At 39.0% G+C, this 21,852-nt stretch overlaps 1 protein-coding gene across 2 annotated transcripts in view; it reads right to left on the bottom strand.

The window, feature by feature from the left end:
- Positions 1 to 21,852, bottom strand: part of LOC125447308 (myosin-9-like) — a 149,237-nt gene that overhangs the window by 103,428 nt on the left and 23,957 nt on the right. For both annotated transcript variants that reach the window (XM_048521626.1, XM_048521627.1), the window contains exons 3-4: positions 16,131 to 16,287; positions 624 to 651 (exon numbers count right to left, since the gene is read on the bottom strand). In XM_048521626.1, coding sequence (XP_048377583.1) covers positions 624 to 651; positions 16,131 to 16,287 — 185 coding nt within the window. The remainder of the gene's footprint in view (positions 1 to 623; positions 652 to 16,130; positions 16,288 to 21,852) is intronic.

Here is a 21,852-nt window from a genome sequence, read left to right as displayed (position 1 = left end):
AAAAACAACCAGCCCGAGTTGTAATTTTTTTGTCATTCATTCATCATCACTGGATCAAAATCCCAGAACGGCTTAACAGCATTATGGGTTCCCTACACACCAAAATCTTCAGTAGTTGAAGGCCATAGCTTACAATCATCTTTTCCTAGGCATTTAGTAGTGAGAAAGAAATGCTGGAGCAGCCAAAGACATCCACATCACATGAATTACAAACAAAACTTGTGCATTTTCAGTAATGGTCAGGAAATCAACAAGGCTGATACTGCCGTCTTATTCTGGACATATACAGAATAGCTGGCCCTTGGTGGAAGTCATGTCCTACGCTATCAAAAAGAGGGGCCAGAAATTCCATTCGTGACGTTCTGGTCCAGGTCTCTTCATATTTCCTGTCAGAGCAACACTTCGATAGTCACCATTGTTTGGAAAAACGTGTACAAAAGCAACTTGAGAATATAGCATTTTTTTGTGGGAAATCGTTAGGAGTGATACTAAGAATATTTAACATGTAAATTCTATATTCAGTCAAAAGGGTTTGTAGCAGGACTTCACGTCTGCAGAACCTGAAGGCAATAAAAGACTGTCTCACAAAAATGCATTTAAATAAAAAGCAAAAGATTTCTTACGTGCACAGGATTGACTGATCCTCACGATCTGAAATGAAACAAAATGAAAGATTATTTTTTCCCCATTTTTGTCTGTTGTGGACCATTCCTTCCTCAAAATATCAATTTGCCTTGAACACTCTTACAGTAGAATGTTCAGTATGACCTTATTTAAGTAAGGCACGAAACAGCACTCATCTCAGGTGTGCAGGCAAACAACAGTTGAGACCCATTAATCATTAGAAAATTAGATTTGTTTCTCACCTTGAGCCAAACTGCCATTTGTTCTCAAGTTCACTTCCAAAATACAGATAGACGCATTTACAAACTTACTGCTGACAATGGCAATTTTTTTTAAAATCTAAAAATCTGCAGATTATCTTGAAATTTGGTTGGATGTGTTAAATGTAGCCAGTGACATTTTAGATTCCAAAGGCAAATGCAAAGGCAGTACGCTTACGAAAGCCAAATACAAGTTCCATTACCACGCATACATTTTAGTGAGGATAGAAAATAAAGTGATGGTACCAGGTTGCAGCACTGCTTTTGTAACAGATACTGAAAAAGATGGAGGGAGAGCACACTAGGTAGCATGCAAAAGAATAAACAAACCACCGCGCACCTCCCACCCCCCCCAACCCCCACCACCATCACCAAGTTTTCCCCTTTCTACTTCAGCCAGACTCCTGCCCAACAATACAAACATAAGACAGATTCCAAATTTAGTCTACAAATTGCATGCATTCATTCAGATTGAAGGAAGTTAATGTAGAACATTCACAAAACTTTAAAACAGAACTAATTGAAAGCTTGCATGCACATTATGTAACAAAAAGCTTTAAGTTGATTCTAAATAAAGCTGTGCTTAGTCCAGAAGAAAACAACTGCCCTACTTACACCCACCCAGAAACAAACATGCACAATTCAGACTTGACCATCAGTCCACCACGTTTTTATTGACTACCTTTCTGTAAATTTGGATGCAACTGTAACTGTAGTGATTAGCCAGAAATACTCATTGCTGATAAATCAAGCATCCTGAACAAAGCTTGCGCTTTTCTTCAATAATGAAGCGAGAACATCAAGTCAACAAAAAACATATTTCAACACCTCAAAAAATAAAAATTTGATATCTTAACTACACTGTTTAAGATACTTCAGAACAGGCATCCCCCTCACCCCTCCGAAGTCAACTGCAATTCAAATTCTGAGCAACTTATTTTCACTTTGCCTAATATTTTAACATTAGGCTAAAAATGCTGGCGGCCTGCAAACCACTTGCACGTGTTGCATGATAAAGAGAGAAACAACAGTGCAAAAGCCACATCGTTGAGATGAATCCATGCTTTTGGAACATTCTGCACTGGGAAGGTGAGAAAATTGGGCATGGGAAAGACAGCATGGAAGTGCTCCAGTCCATTTCCAAACATCCTGTGAAATTTAATGGATAGTCTATCAAACAAAGAACAGAATAAGAACCCACTAATAAGCAATGTCCAGTCACACAAGGAAGCCCAAGAGGATAACATTAAGAGAATAGGTGAAAACCAATGGCAGCTTCAGGAGACCCACTACTTTGGTCTACCTGCTGTACCACTGACAGGCGTTTTGCTCATTCACATTAACTCCTGATTATTAATCCTGAACTTGATCACAAGTCAAAGTTTTCCAAACTGTCATAAGTCTAAAACAAATATATTCTTCCTCACCACCCGCCTTTGACTGAAAAGCATAAGATGAATGACAGCTATCTACTTTAAATGGAGTTTATTCTCAGAGGTGAATTGAAAGTCAGGAGGAAGCCGTTTCTATAAACAATTAAATACAAGTTTTGTGCTGCAGTGGTAATACCCCTACCACTAGGCCTTTGACAAGGTGCCACATTGGAGACTACTAAATGAGACAAGAGCACACTGTGTTAGTGACAACCTACTGGCATGACTGACTGGCAAAAAGCATAGGCTGTGGATATAAGGGACTCTCAGATTGGCTGCCAATGGCTAGTGGAGTTCTGCAGAGCCAAGTGATGGGACCACAACTATTAATGTTGAACATTAATGATGTGAACGAAGGAACTGAGGGCATTGTTACCAAGTTTGCAGATGACAAAGACAGATGTGGGGACAGCTGCAGAGTGGGCAAGGAAGTGGTAGATGGAATGCAACTTGGGAAAGTGCAAAGCTATTCTTACTATCAAATGCATAAAAGTATAGACTTTTCTGATTGGGGAATGGCTTTGGAAGTGTGAAGTACAAAGGGATTTAGGAGTCCTAGTTCAGGATTCTCTAAAGGTTAACATGCAGGTCCAGCTGGCAGTTAGGAATGCAAAAGCAATGTTAGTATTTATTTCACTAAGGCGCGAATACAACAGCAGGGATGTGCTGCTGAGGCTGCATAAGGATCTGATCAGACCCATATTTGGAATATTAAGCACAGTTTTAGGCCCTCTATTCGAGGTAGGACAATCTGGCCTTGGGCAGGATCCAGAGAAGTGTGCAGGAATGAGCTCAGGTATGAAGGCCTTGTTCTAGAGGAGCAGTCGAGAACTCTGGATCTGTACTCGGTCAAATTTAAAAGGATAAGGAAGGATCTCATTGAAGATGAGGGGAACAGAAAACTTACAGGCTTGTTTAGAGCGGACACGGAGACGATGCTTCCCCTAAGGAGAGACAAAGGCCCAACAGCACAGGGAGAGCATGAAGGGGCAACTTTTGAAAAACTGAGATGAGGAGGAAATTCTTTAGCAAAGGGATGGTGAATGCGAGAACCTCATTGCCACAAAAGCCTGTGGAAGCCAAATCATTGAATGTATTTAAGACAGATGGATAGGTTCTTGATTAGTAAGGGATCAAAGTGCATGCAGAGAAGACATGAGAATGGAGTTGAGAAACATTTCAGCCAGGATTGAATGGCCGAGCAGGCTTGTTAGGTCAAATGACCTAACTCTACTCCTAGGTTTTATGGATTTCGAATAGAAATCCAGGTTGGGAGGTAGCAGCCTAAGGGTATTATCATGGGACTTGGACCCAGTTAATGTCCTAGGGGTGCAGGTTAGAACCCCACCATGGTAGATGGTAGATGGTAGAATCTGAATGCAACACAGATCTGGAATTTGATGAACATGAATCCATTGCTGCATGTTGGAAAAACCTATTTGGTTCACTGATGTCCTTTGGTGAAGGCAAATGCCATCCTTAACTGGTTTGGCCTATATGTGACTTCAGACCCACAGCAATGTGACTGACACTTCAATTACCCTCTGGGCAATTAGAGATGGACAATAAATGCTAGCCTTATCAGCAAAGCTCTCATCCCACTGCTCTGGACACATCATTGTAGGTTTGATAAAGTAAGTAGAGCCAATGCAAGAGGTCTGACTGTCACTCAGTAGTAACGGGGAAAATAAGCAAAAGTTCCCACTTCCAAATGCTATGCAACAACCTTTCCTGGAGCAAGAGTTAGACAGTACTGCATTTGACTGCAGCAGGTAAACCAGGTCACAGTTGCAAGTGAATTATGCTGTGATATTTTAACCAACTGGTCCAGCAAGCTGCATAGAGCCATGCCCCAACTAGACAAAATATCCAGTGGGTTTAATGCTTAAAAGGATACAAAATTTAAAACCAAAAATTGCAAATTTAGAAAAAAATGGGAAACCAAAAACTCAAAATTCCTGTAGACTAGTAATAGAATGTCCATTAAGCTGGATCACAATGGGACAAAAATGACAAACGACTAGCTGAAACATTAAACACTGAAGCAATCTCATCAAGTTACCCACGGACGGCAGTGTGAAAAATATCTTAAACAGATGCATGGCCATTGACAAATAAGAGTAAATTTACATAACACCTTTTGGGAGGAGCAGAAATACATATTTAATTTGGTTTTACAGTGGTCTGGCAAAAAAAACCACGCAAAATGCACTTTTACTTCCTTAAAAAGGAAGGAATAAAATGACAATTCTGTCATCAGTTTCCCCACGAGTGGCATCACTTGAAATATCAAAAGCAACTTGCAGAAGCAACTGACTCATTTAGAATAAAAGTTAAAACTTATGTGCTAATAACACCCATCACTACCAAGCAGGTTACATTAATCAAAATCCAGAAGTTTACATTTCATGCATTTTGTTATGCAAACTCACACTCTGAACCCCACACCAGAGAGGACGAAGAATAATTGGAGGCTACTGAGACTCATGTATATTCCACTTTTTTTTAATATCTCAACTATACTTACTAGTCTTTCCTTATTTCCCACAATACCCCAATTACCAACGGGAAAAAAATCTTGAAACGAAACTTGCAATTATAAAAAAAATGAACCAAAGATTTATTAAAAATCTCAAGTGTTGGCACAATTGAGCAAGGGTTGTTCAAATTTAAATAATCAATCCTGAATCAGATTACATTCAACTCTGAAAAATGGAGTCTCAACATGCAAGATGTGCAAGATTTCATCAGAATTTAAGATTACAGCATGGATTCAAAATTGTGGCCTCCGATTCATTGACAGATGACTGGCAAATTGTGCATTCTAGTAGACTGCTTTATTTCAAATTTTCAGTGATCACTATTTTCTCAACTTCATTTGTTTTAAAAGAATGTTTACTCCATAAACATTTGAGCCTTATTTCCTTTTGCACATCTGTTGAGGAGAGGTTCTTTTTCAACATTCAAAGTTCCAATCCTAAGGCCCATATAATAAAACGACAGACCACCTTTCCTGGCCTGCACATCTGCCAACGACTACTCATAGCAATCAAATATCTTCAAGGATATGAGGGCATAATTTAACTGCATGGTTCAAGCATCGTAGCAGTTCAGCCTAATCAAGTTAGAAATCATGGTCCAGTCCATACCTAATCTCCCAGTCAAATCCAACATAGTTATAATCAATAATTTACTACTCAAAAAAGTGAACTTAGCTACCTAATTTTTTTAAAAATGGTACATCAAATATGCTGTCACCTGCTGGATTGGCACAGCCAGTTCCACCTTTGAAAAACAGATTTCCTTACAGGAAAAGGGCTAAGTCTACCAACTGACTCTCCAATATTGACACACACTCAGCCCCATAAAACGAACAGAAGTTACAAGCCTGATTCAGCTACTGCATGAAACAATTTTAACCATTTCTACTTGAGAATCACTGGCATTAAGTGATAGGACAAGATAGTGAATTCTTATTTCTCAAAAGCTGCAAAAAGATCTAGTTATGTTGGTTAGATACATCCTTTAGACATCTGATTAGAGAGCTCCCAAAGTTGATCTTAAAGGTGATCGGCAGTATAGTTATCACTTAGGTGGCATGTGAAATGCCTTGAAAAGGTACACTAAATACCACATTAAAAATTATGCAGTATTAACATAAAGAATCAGTACAACACTAACAGGTTGATTTCACAATTTTAATGCTGCAAGATTTGTCTGTCACATGCCTGCATGCAAAATTCTCTGAACCATATATGAGCATCACAGGAGACCCATCAAAGCTGCATCAGCTTTCTCAAAGAGCATTCTAGTTAGCTTCACTTCCCAACTGCATCCCATATCTCCATAACTCATTCCTCCTATGATTATTTATTCTATTTCCTTTTGAAGGAGACTATAGAATTTGTAATTACCACCTCAGGCAATGCATTCCAATTCCCAGCCATTTTGTATAGTCATCTCCAATTCATTTGCCTATTACTATTTCCATTATAAACTGTCTAAGATGCAGTCAGCCTTTTACAGCAATTTCAACCCAGTTGTTTGGAATATAAAACATGCAGAACCTTAACTAATCAAAATTTGCATTTTTTAATATTTGCACACAGGACAAGGGCATCACTGGCTAGACATTTATTGCCTATCCCCAATTGCCCAGAGGGAAGTTAACAGTCAACCACTTTGCTGTGGGTCTGGAGTCACATGCAAGCGAGGCCAGGTAAGGATAGCAGTTTCCTTTCTTAAAAGGGCATTAGTGAGCCAGATGGGTTTTCCTAACCATGAACCTATTGTTAACTTATCACCAGATTCTTAATTCCAGATATTTATTGAATTCAAAATTTCACGATCTGCCGTGGCAGGACATATCTGGGGACCTAGATTAACAGTCCAGCAATAATACCACTAAGGCCATTGCCTCCCTTTATGAAATGACATTTCACTGACAAGCAAATGCAAATTTGGAGGTTAGCATTAAAGTAGTATTAGTTTAGTTTGACAGGAACTTACATGACAGATTACAGCTTCCCCACAAGGCACTAATTTAATAATGAAGAATAGCCATGTAACTTTCTACTCTTGAATTCTCTTATTTTTAACAATTGATATGAGATACAATGGCAAAGCCCTGAAGTACATTCTTACATAGATGGGCAGCAGTACATTCAGTTCACCAGGTTGACTCCAGGCATGAAAGGGCTAGTGGAGCAGTTGAAAAGCTTGGGTTTGTACTCACGGGATTTAAGAATGAGGCAGAATCTGATTGAGGTACATAAAGTGCTAAAGAGGATTGATCAGGTGGATGTTGAACTGATGCTCCTCCCTTGTCAAATAGTCAGTCTCAAACAAGAGGTCAAAAATAGAGAGAGTGAAAGGAGGTAGGTCCAAAACAGATGAGGAGAAACTACTTCTCAGAATTCACTGCCTGTGTGCGCAGTGGAGGCAGCATCAACCAACAGATTCGAGACAGATATAGGTATGTTCCTGATGAAAAGCTGGATAAATGGCTATGAGAAGCAGGTAGGAAACTGGAGTTGAGACCAGGGCAAGATCAGCCATTTTCATGTTAAATGGCACTGAGGCATGAAAGGCTGAATTGCCTACTCCTAAACTCAATGTTCCTATCGTGTTGTGGCAGTTTTGATCCAAACAGCAGAGGTTGTGAGCATAACCCAGGCTTCCTTACATTGACTCGGTCTACACTTCCCATTGCCTCAGAAAAGCAGCCAACATAAATCATGGGTCTCTCTCACCCTGGTTATACTCTCTTCCAACAGGTAGAAGATACAAACATTGAGAACAGAGATTCAAGAACAGCTTCTCCCCCACTGTTATCAGACTTATGAACAGATCTCTCATACTAGATTTGATGTTTCTCTGCAGCTTTTGTAGCTGTAACACTACATTCTTCATCAAAAACAAGTAATGCTGGAAATCACAGGAGGTCAAACAGCATCCACGGAGACAGCGCAAGGTAACATTTCGAGTCTACATGACTTTAGAGCTAAAGTGTGGAGGAGGCTGCATTTATGCTGTAGTGTTTTTTTTTGGGGGAGAGGTGGGAGAAAAAAAAGTTGATATCCTGACTTCTCAAAGCACATTTGCTAAACTCATTTTAGGAGTGCCACACTGTACCCTCCATTTGTCCAGATAAATGCTACTCAACATTATCCAGGACAAGTCAGCCACTAATTAACTCCCATTTAACAACTTGAGAACACTACCATTTTCAAGTCCTCCTCTAAGCTACACATCATCCAGACATGGAACCAAGTAAATTTTCCTCCAGTTACTATGTAAAATTCTGGTACTCCCCAATAGCACAGAGGGCGTACCTACACCATACGCTGCCACAGTTCAAGACGGCAGCTCACTAGCACCTTCCCAAGTACAATTTGGAATAGGATGTAAATGCTGGTCTAGCCAGTGACACATTCTTCCTATAAACGATGAAAGCTAAAATTTAAAAGGAATTGCAGTTCCAATTGCCAGATATAACAAAGACATTTAAAAGGCAGCAAGCAATCTCAAAGTATCATTGTTGATGCTTTTATTGTTCTACCTCAATGCAAAGTGCACATCAAGATTAAAAAGTCCTGGTTTGGGACGTAAATACTGACTGCTGTGACATGATCAGAACGCTGATACACACAAGGCGCCAATAGAAGAAACAACTAGCTGATAAAGTTCTTTGCCTGAGGAGGCTACAGAAAAGTGATTACCATGATCTCAGTTGAGAGGCAAAATGTTACCAAGAACATACTTGGATCCAATAACAAAATGCAAAGTTTATAGTGAGGCTCAAAAACATTCAAGTTGGTAAAGTTATGCAACTCAACACAAATTGAATTTCCCCACTGTTTTGGACAATTAGTGAAAATTTAGTTTCACTGAATGTAGTCAGAGATAACGCGTACTGCAGATGCTAGAGAATCCAAGATAACAAAGTGTGAGGCTGGATGAACACAGCAGGCCAAGCAGCATCTCAGGAGCACAAAAGCAGACGTTTCGAGCCTAGACGCTTCGTCAGAGAGGTCTCTGATGAAGGGTCTAGGCCCGAAACATCAGCAATTGTGCTCCTGAAATGCTGCTTGACCTGCTGTGTTCACTGAATGTTGTGTTCTGCAAGACCGACCAAAAAAAGAAGTCAACAGTCCATTCCAAAAGTTTGCAAAAACTGCCTGGAACTGAAGCCCATAGCTACTAATTTCTTTCTTGTATGTACTCAGTGACCCAAGTCTTCTATAGTAGCAAATTTCACAGGATAACCACCCCTCCAAGTGAAAACAAGCTCATCAGTTCAGAGGCAGTTACTCCTGGTTCTAAACTCCCCAGTCCTTCCTGCATCTAGTCTGTCTAGAATTTTAGATGTTCCAATCAGATCCTTCTCATTCTGCATGATCAGTGAGGTTCCTTCTTACTTTCATAATGCCATATTTCAGGTGTCCAAATGATTAATCCTGTCATCTACAAGCTGTCCCTAGGTAATAATCATCAGAAGTGAGAAGCTAAGCTTCTACATTTAGGTCAGAGACATCTAGAATTATATTCTCAACATCGAGGCCCCTAAATGTCTCATAGTCAAATTAGTTTCCTGACATACAGCCCTAGACAAGGTGGAGTTACGTACAGTTAAACAGTGTTAAGATAGAAGTCATTGATTTTACACCCCACTACAATTCCTGTAGTCTCAACATCAGATCCATTCTCCTTTTTGTTACTCTTGACTGAACCTCATTGTTCACAACGTTGAGCTGAACATCATATCATCTTTTGCTTTCCCCAGAAATTCTAACCTAGGGAAAACTCTACAGCAGTTGCCTAACCAAATTCTATCCTTATTGATCTACACTAGTACCTGAATGTCTGACATCATGGGAAAACAAAACTTATGTAGCTCTCTCAAAGATTAAGTTTATTATACACTAAACTGCTAAATGAAATAAATGCTTCGTGGCTACTCAATTCAAAATTGGTTTAAAGTTTGACCGCAATGTATAAACTGCCTGTGCTCCAAAAGTAAGTCTCTTCCAGTGGGCAGTGGAAAGAAAGCACACAGTTATGCTTACAAGTTAAAGAATTCACCAGTACCATACAAGTGTGAATTTTAAAGCAATTTACAAAGTAATAGTATTTGAAATATGTGGACTTTAATCATTTAATAAACCAGTAGCTTCTGTCTGGTCCACATCTTCGGCATTATCATCAGATCTCTCAGTGCACACCTACAGCCTGTGAAAAGCCCAGAAGGTCACAAAAACATTTCTGATGCCATTTACAAAAATCAGGATATTGCAACTGAATCTTAATACAGCCACCTCCACACAATTCAGTCACAGTATAAAAAAAAAACAAATCTATATCCAGCAGAACATTTGCCTGGCGTTCTGAATTATTATTCCAGAGATGTTACCACTATGCCACCACCTTTCCCTCGTTGTTTGTAAAGTCTGAAGCTGAACTGGTATCCAAACCCAATAAAATTATCAGAGATAACAAACTGCGAAGCTGGATGAATACAGCAGGCCAAGCAGCATCTCAGGAGCACAAAAGCCGACATTTCAGGCCTAGACCCATCAGAGAGGGGGATGGGGAGAAGGTTCTGAAATAAGGGGGGGGGGGGGGGGGGAAGGAGAGAAGAGGCGGACCGAAGATGGATAGAGGAGAAGATAGGTGGAGAGGGGATAGGTCAGTCCAGGGAAGGAAGGACAGGTCAAGGAGATGGGACGAGGTTAGTAGGTAGGAAATGGAGGTGCGGCTTCAGGTGGGGGGGGGGGGGGGGAGAGAAGATAGGTGAGAGGAAGAACAGGTTAGGTGGCAGGGGGGTGGGGAGGAGATGTTGAGCTGGGATGCAGTGGGGGGAGGGGAGATTTTGAAGCTTGTGAAGTCCACATTGATGCCATTGGGCTGCAGGGTTCCCAAGCAGAATATGAGTTGCTGTTCCTGCAACCTTCGGGTGGCATCCTTGTGGCACTGCAGGAGACCCATGATGGACATGTCGTCTGAGGAATGGGAGGGGGAGTTAAAGTGGTTTGCAACTGGGAGGTGCAGTTGTTTGTTGTGAACCAAGCGGAGGTGTTCTGCAAAGCAGTCCCCAAGCCTCCGCTTAGTTTCCCCGATGTAGAAGCAGCCACACCAGGTACAGTGGATACAGTATACTACATTGGCATATGTGCAGGTGAAACTCTGCTTAATATGGAAAGTCATCTTGGGGCCTGGGATGTGGGTGAGGGAGGTGGTGTGGGGGCAAGTGTAGCATTTCCTGCGGTTGCAGGGGAAGGTGCCAGGTGTGGTGGGGTTGGAGGGGAGTGTGGAGCGGACAAGGGAGTCACGGAGACAGTGGTCTCTCCCAAAAGGCAGACAAGGGTGGGGATGGAAAAATGTCTTGGGTGGTGGGGTCGGAGTATAGATGGCAGAAATGTTGGGAGGATGATGCGTTGTATCTGGAGGTTGGTGGGGTGGTGCGAGGACGAGGGGGATCCTCTTAGGGCGGTTAACGCGGGGGCGGGATGTGGGGGGATGTGTTGCGGGAGACGCAGTTAAGGGCATTCTCAACCACTGCTTTTGGGCGGGGGGGGGGGTGCAGTCCTTGAAGATGCGCGGAGTGATATGCCTCATCCTGGGAGCAGATGCAGCGGAGGCGAAGGAATTGGGAATAGGGGATGGAATTTTTTCAGGAAGGTGGGTGGGAGGGGTGTATTCTAGTTAGCTGTGGGAGTCGGTGGGCTTGAAATGGACATCAGTTTCTAGTTGGTTACCTGAGATGGAGACAGAGGGGTCCAGGAAGGTAAGGGATGTGTTGGAGATGGCCCAGGTGAACTTGAGGTTGGGGTGGAAGGTGTTGTACATGTACAGGTAATAGACTTTGTGGCGTTGATTTAAAGAATTTATTTCAGCCAAGACACATACATTTCTTTGAACAAGATTTTTTTTTAAAAAAACATCCACCTGACAGGACAGGTGGCACATCACTAAAATGCAATTTAAGGATGGCATTCTCAATAGTACAACACTCCAAGTGCTTTTTGGTTAAGAAAACAAACCAAATTCAAAACCTGCGTCCAGAAAGATTTACTGCTAGAAAATATTGCAGGTTTTTTTTAAAATATTAAGAGTAATTTAAGAAATAAATCCATTTCAGAAGACAATATTCTTCTAAATAATTTCCAATGCTCAATTCCTTATCCAGCTGAGTAATTCAATGTTTTTTCACATCACAGAAACTGTCAGACCTGTGAATATTTCCAATTTTTTTGTTTTTATCCATAGTTAAAAATCTTGCCTCTCCGTCAATCAAATGAACCTCAAACTGAAAACTTCCAAAATTTCTTTATGTTCAGGTCTTGGTACCTTTCCTTCCTTCCTCTAAAGTCTATGTTTTACTAAATTATTCTAAACCTCATATTTCAACATTCTACAGCTAAAAAGACAGAGCTTTCTGTCAATTGAATGCATTTACTTAAACAGAAGGGTTTTTAAAAAAGATGAATTATTGAAGCATTTCCCTCGTAGCTAGTACCATTTACAGTTAACTTTTAAAATTTTAGATTAAAAAGACTCAACTGGAAATAGGTACAGAATCTGTGGTGGGACCCTAAAACAAAACGACACTGTTGCTACAACCTACAATAGGGTGAGGCAACAGCTTAGTGAGATTATCGCTGGACTGTTAATCCAGAGGCCTAGAAAGCAGTCTGGGGACCCAGGTTCAATTCCCAAGGCTGGTGATTGAATTCGAATTCAATAAACATCTGGAATTAAAAATCCAATGACCGTGAATCCATTGTCGATTGTTGGAAATATTCATCCGTTCACTATTGTCCTTTAGGGAAGGAAACTGCCATGCATACCAGGTCTGACTTACACATGACTCCAGGCCCACAGCAATGTAGTTGACTCTTATCTGTCTTCTGGGCAATTAGGGATGCGCAATAAACACTGTCTACTCAGTGATGCTGTCATCCCACGAATGAATTTAAAAAACCTTGAGGTTTGCAGCACATACAAGCACAGACATCAGATAAGTAGTCTTATACCATCTACAGCATGTAAAGGTTTGGAAAGGTGGATGGGTTATCAGTTGACAAGCACAGTCCAATCCCATGCTTTTGGAAAATTTTACTATGGGACAAACTATAGTAACTCAAGAATGTAATTCACCATCTTGAAGAACAATTAGCAATAAACAATAAATATTGGCCTAACAAGTGACATCCTATTTTATGAACAATTTAAGTGACAAAAAATGCAAAAGATGGGCTATCAATTGAAAAGTAGAGTCCAATCCCAAACTTGAGATTTTACCATGGGACAAATGTAGTCATTCAAAAAAGAAGAACATGGAAAAGATGGGATGCAAGGATGGAATCACGTGACACCAGGGATACGATGCACAGGCAAGACCAAATGCCACAAGCTCACAGAACGAAAACAGAAACAATATTTTCCCCTCCACAGATGCTGCCTGATCAGCAAAGTATTTACAGGATTTCCTACTTTAAGGCAAGCATTGTAGACCCATTACGTGATGAATGTCAAATATGCAGAGGAGATCAAAGGATAAAGGAGGACAGTGTGCCTGTCACATTCAAGGTACGATTAAGGTTGATATAGAATTAAAACAAAGAGGAAAGCCCAAAATTAATAAGGTATTCTCAAATATTTAATAATTATAGACATGAAGATTTCAGTTATGTGGCAGGGAAGACAATATTGTGGAGACTTCCCCAAAACCCATCGCCACACACATCGACCACATCCTGAAAAACCGCTTCTTCACCTCTATTTACATGTGACAGTTTGTCGAACTTCACCATATAAGGAAAAGCAGAACTGCCTGCCTCAGTCATCAGCCTTCTCATTAAACAAGCCCAAATTCAATGACCTGCAGCAACTATTTTGGTGTTAAAAGCCAGCTTGTCAGAACAAGTTGTTGCACTCCATGTATTGCAGAAAAGATGCTCCTAGAATTTTAAGGATCACCTATGCATGCAGAATTTGGTAATCGACTATCATGCCTTTGCAAGACCAACCACTCCCCAAAAATAAGTAAGATACTTATCCTCTGTAGGTTGTATGAAACCTTAAAAAAGAGCAGAATCCTAACACAGTCTTAAGAAATTGGCTCTGTTATAGAGTTATTGTTTCTTTAAATCGTTCACAGGAAATGGATGCAAATTACGCCAACATTTATTGTTCATCCCCACCTTTGAGAAGAAGGGGAAACTACTTGAACTACTGCCACATTTACAGTGAAGATGCTCTCACACTGCAGGAAGATAAGTGAACATTAGATTTCTCAACCACAAAGAGAGACACTTGGCGAGAAGACTGTATGTCACACAGTTCTATGCGCCTACCATCCCTGTCCTTCAAGGCAGTGGTAGTTTCGACTTTTGAAGATGCTATTTTATAAGTCTTGCTTGGCTCTCGCAGCGAATTCATTTTGTTGACAGCATACACTATCACCTGCACAATGATCTGATTCACAAGCCAGGTGAGGGAGCTAAGTAGGTGGCAATCTACAGGACATTCCCTTATTCATATTTGAGGGAGACAATAACAGCCAAAGCAATATCATTTGTTCTTTCTGTACGAGAACAAATTCTGGAGTTTTCCACTTTATAGAGGAACTTTCATAAATTAGTTTGTACCAGAGACGCAGCATCAGTTTTGGAGCATGCCTTCAACACAAGTAGAAATGTGTCAGCATCCAAGGCCATCATAATGCCCAGTGCATCCAGTCGTTCTGTCTCACAGAATATCTAAAATTAGCTGAAAACAAGAGTCACCAAGGGAGACACAGGAGAAGACAGAAATAGGTCATCCATTCTTCTCACTTCGCATGAGGGATTTGTTCAACTATCTACAAGGACTGTGTAGTGGTCACTCCACCAAAAATGCTATAACAGGAAGATGCATTTGCATGAAGAATGTTAAAAGACGGCCCTTTAGCAGGAGGGTTAAATTAAAGCAAAAATAACTGCAACTTGAACAATTCTGCATTGAATCAAGAAGCACAAAAAGTTAAAACATACAAAAGCATTCTGGTTAACAAATGCTATGCAATCTAAAAAAAGTCCATTTACACATCTGCAAGTTGAATTCTACTACCAAGAAAAGATGATAATTCATCTTGGAGGTTGGAAAGCGATGCAAAGACAAGTTTTGAAAGTTACACTTAAAGAAAATCTACAATTTTCTATTACACTCCATTCCTAATGGACATTGATTCAGTTACTCCTAGATACTAACAGCATAAGCATGTAAATTTCAACTACTGCAAAACCATTTCACATTGGAACGTTCACCCTTCCTTTTAATTATCCATTGTGTTATTTCAGGCTGCTCTGTAATCAAGAGAAACACACTACCACACCCTATAAAAACCTGAACAAGGGGTGAGATCATTCTAACTATTGTCAGTGTTTTTAAGTTAAATGTCTTGCGCAAAATAAAGATCCCGCAGATGATAGAAATTTCTAACATATAATACAACAGACAGATCAGGTATTTTAAGAAAGCCATTTAGGTTTAAAGTACAAAACAGTCCATAGCCAAAGTTTTAACTTTTCTATTAACTCCACAAACACTTCAAGTTAGTGGTGACTTCCTAGTTTTTAATATATTGTACATTGCTTTAATTCCTACTCATCTTAGGTTTAGTCAGAGCTCTACGAAGAATAGTAAATAAGAATAAATTGAACATAGAACCTCATTGAATAAGCAATCACTATGCAAAAAGCAGCTTAAAATGGTGCTAACGTCAGAGATACTACTTTTTTTAAAAAGGTGCACCATAGACAGAAACTCATAACTACATTACTCAGTCTCATCTGCACATTCTCCTGCTTATAAAGAAGAACAGTTCTTGCTTCCATTCACCTCATTCAATTGTAATTTTACTGTTTCAGAAGTGGAAGATTAGCTAGTGGCCAGCTCACTATCTGGAAAAACCTCTGGAAATATGCATGCATGGACAATGGTGGACATCAAGATAGAGATATCATTGAAGATGATTAAGGCAGAAATGTTTATTTTGAATACGTTATAGACACGGTTCATGCTTATATATATAAAAACTCAATCTTAAAAAAAAAATCAAATGACTTGTTTTTTTGGAACTCTACTAGCAAGGATTCTTGCAGCTTCAAAAGAAACAAAATTTCACCAGAAAACAAGTAGCATTAAATTAGCACAGAAACTAACCTGTTATAAACGGTCAAAAATAATTCTCTCAAAATTCTGAAGTGATCATAGCAGTAATAAGTCAGTAATTCTTGGATACCAACATACTTTAAGGCAAAGTCCTCACCTTGTAACATGCTCCTATATGCAGTGTCTGTAATGGCATAGATGTGAGGTGGCAATTCATGCCGCTTTTTTCCCTTGTACATCTCAACAATCTCCTCCGTGTAGATAGGCAGATTCTTGTATGGATTGATCACCACACAGAAAAGACCTGAGTAAGTCTTTTTTAAACAAAAAAGATCAAGTTAGACAGAATTTATTATTTTACTAATATTTGTAAATTTTAAATTCAGTATTTATTTCTCAAGTTTCAAATCGGTCATTTAATGCCAAATCAAATGTTTCCTATAATAATTCTAGGCTTTCCAAGAAGGATTTGAAACACAAATTCCCAGGTTCAATCTCTTGCCCATGTTCAGTTAAATAATTACAGTTTTGACAATGACAAGAACAAACAGCTTCAGCAAACCTCGCTTAGTGAGGCAGTAAAATTATAATCTGTCATGGATTCTACTCATCATTGGCAAATGCCCTACAAAAGATAAGCCTAGGCTCAACTACAACCCCAGCAATTAACTAGATCAACAAAATTCATCACTAATGCTAATAAATTGACGGTAAGTGTCTTAGGTAAGGCACTGGAGGAGAATTGGTTCCAAATGGCACAGCAGCCGAAGCTTCAATGCCTTCAGGCCCAGAAGGAAGAAAACAAGCTATGTCCAACCACAAAAACAAAACCCAAATTCAACTTATGCACGCATTTAAAAAATGTCTAACACATTCATAATTCCACATATATAAAGTTTTAAGAACAATTCCATAAAAATACAAATAGTTAGATTTCACGTTAGGAATTCTAAATCCAAATGACCCAATTGTAAGTGAATTGTAATTAACATATTTCGTCCAAATTTGGACTATTCACAAGATCTTGGGGACTGCGGATTTAAGACCCACCTGGTCCAGAGCTGTGTAACATCATCTCTGATCAGGTTAATTAACCAGTATCTAAAGAGCCATACAGGTGAGGCATATTGTGTCAGAATTGGAATCTTTTAAAAATATCTGAAATATTAGTTATTTCTGTCTCCATAGATATTGCCCAAAACTATTTTTTCCAGCAGCAGCATTTTGGTTCCTTACCTTATGAATCTGTAGCCTGACATAATATTCAAATGTTGAAAGAGAAGCCACGACTGTTATTTTCTGATGTCTACCACTACCACACTGTAGTATAAATCTGGCTACACAGTATTTTGGAACATCCTTAGCTCATGAAAGATAATGCATGGATCCAAGTGGTATCTTTCAAAAAGAAATCAATACACATGCCTTCAACCAAGTCAGATGTCAGATCTCAACTCACAATCCAAGTTACAATTTCACTGTATTACAATGTCAAGACATAACTCATACTGAAATGCTTACAGAATTGTGGTAAGCAATGGGTGTTCTTGTGTAACAGTACTACATTGCAAAATTTACATCAGGCAGTTCTTGTTGCCCACGTTACTTCAAGGCAGCCAAATTTGATTTCCAAACAATTAACCAGATGCCAAATCAACTGCTTTCAGTAAGATTGATGGCATTGTGATATAATCTCTGATGAAATTAAAAAAACAACTTTGGTTCACCCAAGACAACATAGCGATTTTAAACAAAGTTCTCACTTTTGCTTATTGGTGCGTGGGGACAGAATTGGAGACAGCTGTAACTACCCGACCTATTGGAATACCCACTGTTACATTAAGATCCCTACATTTAAAAAAACTAATTCAAAAGGAGATACTAGACACTACCTAACATTTAAGAAACTGTAGGCCAAAAATATGCTTGAAAGCATGTTTATCCTTAAGCAACTGAAGGGAGATAAGAACATGATTTTTAGGTCCTACAACTAAAACTGATGAAATTTACAAGCCGCCTATAGATTGTATTTCAGTGTTCCACACTGTAGTGATTCTATGGTGTTATGGTAGCCAAGAGTTGATGGAAACTATGTAAAAGATTAAAATTGATTGGATCCCCATGATTTACATGATAAACACATCTAGCAATGTCAGGTCCTAAATAAGGCAAATATATTCATTGTGTCTTTTAGTCAAAAAGGGTAACAACTCATTTCCCTCATCAAGATCCAATGACCAAATGGTAAAAAGTGCACTTGTGTCAACTTACAAGTGAAAGCCAAGTCTTTGCCTCTAAACAAGGAGGTTCAAGTCTCTCCTACTCCAGACTCAGGTTGTGTAAATGGCAGAGAAATTAGTAAAACAAACTTCAAACAAGTTTTTTGTGCTCTTTTAGAGCAAGAAGGAACTGGTTTTGTAAACTTATTTGCAGGATTTATTTATCTAACTGTAGGCTGATTAGAAAATATCTACAAATGAAAACGGCCATGTGAATTAGATAGGACTGTGAACTTCAATAAAGGGTGAATGACTGCTGGAAGTGTGACAATACTATGACATTAAGATGTATTGTGTCCTGGTTTTTCTTCTGAAGAAATGTTGAGACAGGGATGACATGCAATCCACTCAAACCCAATAAAGTAAACAGCTTGAGGCATCTTGTTTTTTTCAAAATAAATGCCAGAACAATAGAAACTGCCTGAATGGGTGGGGTCAACCTCCCACAGATCCAGGATTTTGAGTTTTAGCTTTCAGCAATTGTCGCATTCTTGAAACTGGATGTAGGAGCTCTTAAGCCTCTCCGTTACAGCTAAAGGCTGGGCTTCTCTTCTTGCTGCTGGAATTGCATATGAGACGAATCTATTTGGCTGAATTTGCCTTTGCCAATGCTGTGTTTATGGGATCTTACTATATTGGAACCGTTAATTAGTATATGCATTATTGCATAGTTAATGACATGCTAATTAATAATACAGTTAATACTATTTTGTTAAGCAGAGAGTTACAGTTACATCAATTCTTTCATTATTCTGTCTGTGTTTTTACACTAAAGTTAAAATAAGGTGCTTGCTTAAAGTCAAGTAGTTTGACCAATCGAATTGCATTTGGAACGCAACACCTTGTTCTTATTTTAAATGTAAGCACAAGTTAGGATCGAAGCTCTCAATATATTTTGAGGGGTTGTGTGGGGTTTAGTCCATAACAGAAGGTCAAGGAGAAAACTGGATAATTCAGCAGCGTTGTGGGATTTCCTGCAATTTAGTTAGTTGCAATCATCACTCTTACAAAGATAGGCAGTAATGCAAGGTCACATGACCAGAAGGCAATGAAATCACCATTATGGCATAATGTTCCACAACCAATTGTTCTGGAAAGAATTTAACAAGCACCCATTTACATTCTCAATTCAAAGCTACTTTGTTGTTCAATTATTTGTACTTCACTGGAACATGTGTGCCCAAATGCAGAGAAATAATAGAAAAGGCTATTTTAAACTCAGTCCAGTGCTCAAAACACAGTTGCTTGCACACCTTGATTCAGTGACTTCCTAATATCAATTGAAATTCTAAAATAACAGTAAAATAATAAAAAAACACTACATCAAGTCTGGAGGCATGGTGTTCAGCTCTGGTACCCCTGACATCACTATTGGTTGAGGCAGATTAACAAGGAAGAAATTGGACTAAACCCCTTTTTAAAAAATTACAAGCTTTCCTGTGTTAATCCCATCTGCCCAAACTAGCATTAAAAACATACAGCATAATCTAATTGTAAAAATAATTCTCATTTCAAATCTTAGAAATAAAATGAATGAATCAGAAAAGATTTGTTCAGACTCTAAGTGGCAGTGAAATTAATGAAAACTTCAAACAAGATTTGTTGTGCTCTTCTAGACCAAGGAGGAACTGGTTTTGTCAACTTATTGGCAAGATTTATTCATTTAATTAACTGAATTTAGATTCCCCAACTGCCAAGGCATATGAAAGTTATAGCCAAGGTGGAAAAAAAATCAATGCATTTAGCTCCTATGGTATAGTACTGGACGTATTTTATGATTTGTCCCCTTGTTGATGGATGGCCAAATCACCAGCAATTTGATTGGCAGAATTCTATGCTGGTCAATTTTTAAATTCTAATCACAATCCATAATAATTGAAAAGGAAGGTGTTCTGCAAGTTAACATAATTAAACTAAAAAGTTGAAGCTTTTGTTTTGCCATTCTTTCAGCTGTTCTTTTAGTTGCTATTCAAGTAGAATTTTCAGAGAATCTGAAAAAGGATTGGGCGACATTGGCCCAACGACTTCAAAATTTCCTAAAATTAGTACAGCATTTGCCAAAAAGTAAAATCAAAACATTTCTTCACCTGAACAAATGCTTCAAAGTTGAAGTAAAACAGTGGGAGTACACAGCATCCAGTTTTTAAAAAGCTGACTTTTTGGGGAAGGCCCAAATCCAGTCTCATCTACAACCTAAACATTATACCTTTCTTTAAAATACTAAGCAACTGTTTTTTATTTCTAGCTCTTGGCGTTCTACTTTGTTCCTGTAAATTTTGCTGTCAATAATAAAAAAGATAAAATCACCATAGCCCTACCAGACCATAAGGCTGTTCTCTCATTACAGAGAGATGACAATGGTGGTTTAACCAGAGGGTTACAATGCCTCAGGCACAGGAGAGGGGTCAAAGAAGAAAGTCCTTCATGGTAATCTCAGCCAGTGCAGAAATTGAACCCATACTGTTGGTATCAAACTGCATCACAAATTGAGTGTCCAACCAAGTGAATCAATAATAGACATGGAAGGACAAACTATCAAGAAATTGACATCTCTTATTCTCATGTTAAGCATAAAAGTAAGAACTCAAACACAAAGCCGACAGTTTTATAGTAAGTGTGCACAAGGATACAAACATCCCATTCTCTGAGGCTGCTGTAGGACTCAATGTCAAGCCATGCTGACCCAGAAACTTAGTTTTGAACCCTTACCTGCAAAGAACTGACTGACCTCAAATGAAACTGGTATGACTACAACAAGCTTCCGAAATCTTGAGGGGTTAAATAAAAGGCAGCAGGAAAACAGATCCTCAACTTTTCTTACTGAATATTGATCACTGATCAAAAACAAACTGTAGACACCGAAGATCAGGATGCACAGCTCAACTGATGCACTCCACTCCCTTCCCCACACAAGGTTTAGATCACTTGCACAAAACTAGAATGAGCTGCTGTATCAGAAACACAGGATTATTCAAAAAGGAGATCTGTGGATAAGGCCTTAGACCCAGGTGTCAATATTGATAAGAGATTATCTAAATTTTCCTCCGTGATTTCAAAATACTGTAGCTTTCATAACTGCAGAGTACTTAATGGATCAACAAATGCCATTAGAAAAACACTTGACTTGACAATGTCTGAAATTAATTTTGGCAGCCACTCGGTCACTTTCATAAGGCAAGTAAGTGTCTCTCCTAACATTATCATTCAACATTAGTTGGCTTCCATAATATACTCTAGCAGTTTAAGTCTACAGGCGCAAATGGAACTATTATCTAGTATGCTCAGCAGATTTTTTTTTTTCCCCTAATTTCTTTCGAGCTGCACAACACTTTTTTCCCCTGCTAAAGCACATCTTCCCGTTCATTTTCTTTTTAAAACCAACAGACTGCTCTTTTCCACAATCTGATAAATTAGAGATTGCAGTTAATCCCTTTTCAAAGCACGTGGAGATCTATGATTCAAGCCGATTTGAAAATGAACTATGACGTTAACTTTAAATCATTCTTTGCATTCGACATCAATTGCAGTTCAAGTGTGTTTCATCACTATCCAAGTTAAAAAAACCCGACAACCCAAATTTACAGATTCGTTGAAATCATA

The sequence above is a fragment of the Stegostoma tigrinum genome, chromosome 38, assembly GCF_030684315.1.
Source record: "Stegostoma tigrinum isolate sSteTig4 chromosome 38, sSteTig4.hap1, whole genome shotgun sequence".
NCBI lineage: Eukaryota > Metazoa > Chordata > Chondrichthyes > Orectolobiformes > Stegostomatidae > Stegostoma > Stegostoma tigrinum.
Note: the sequence above shows the minus strand (reverse complement) of the source record. Positions and strands in the feature narration are given on the sequence as shown.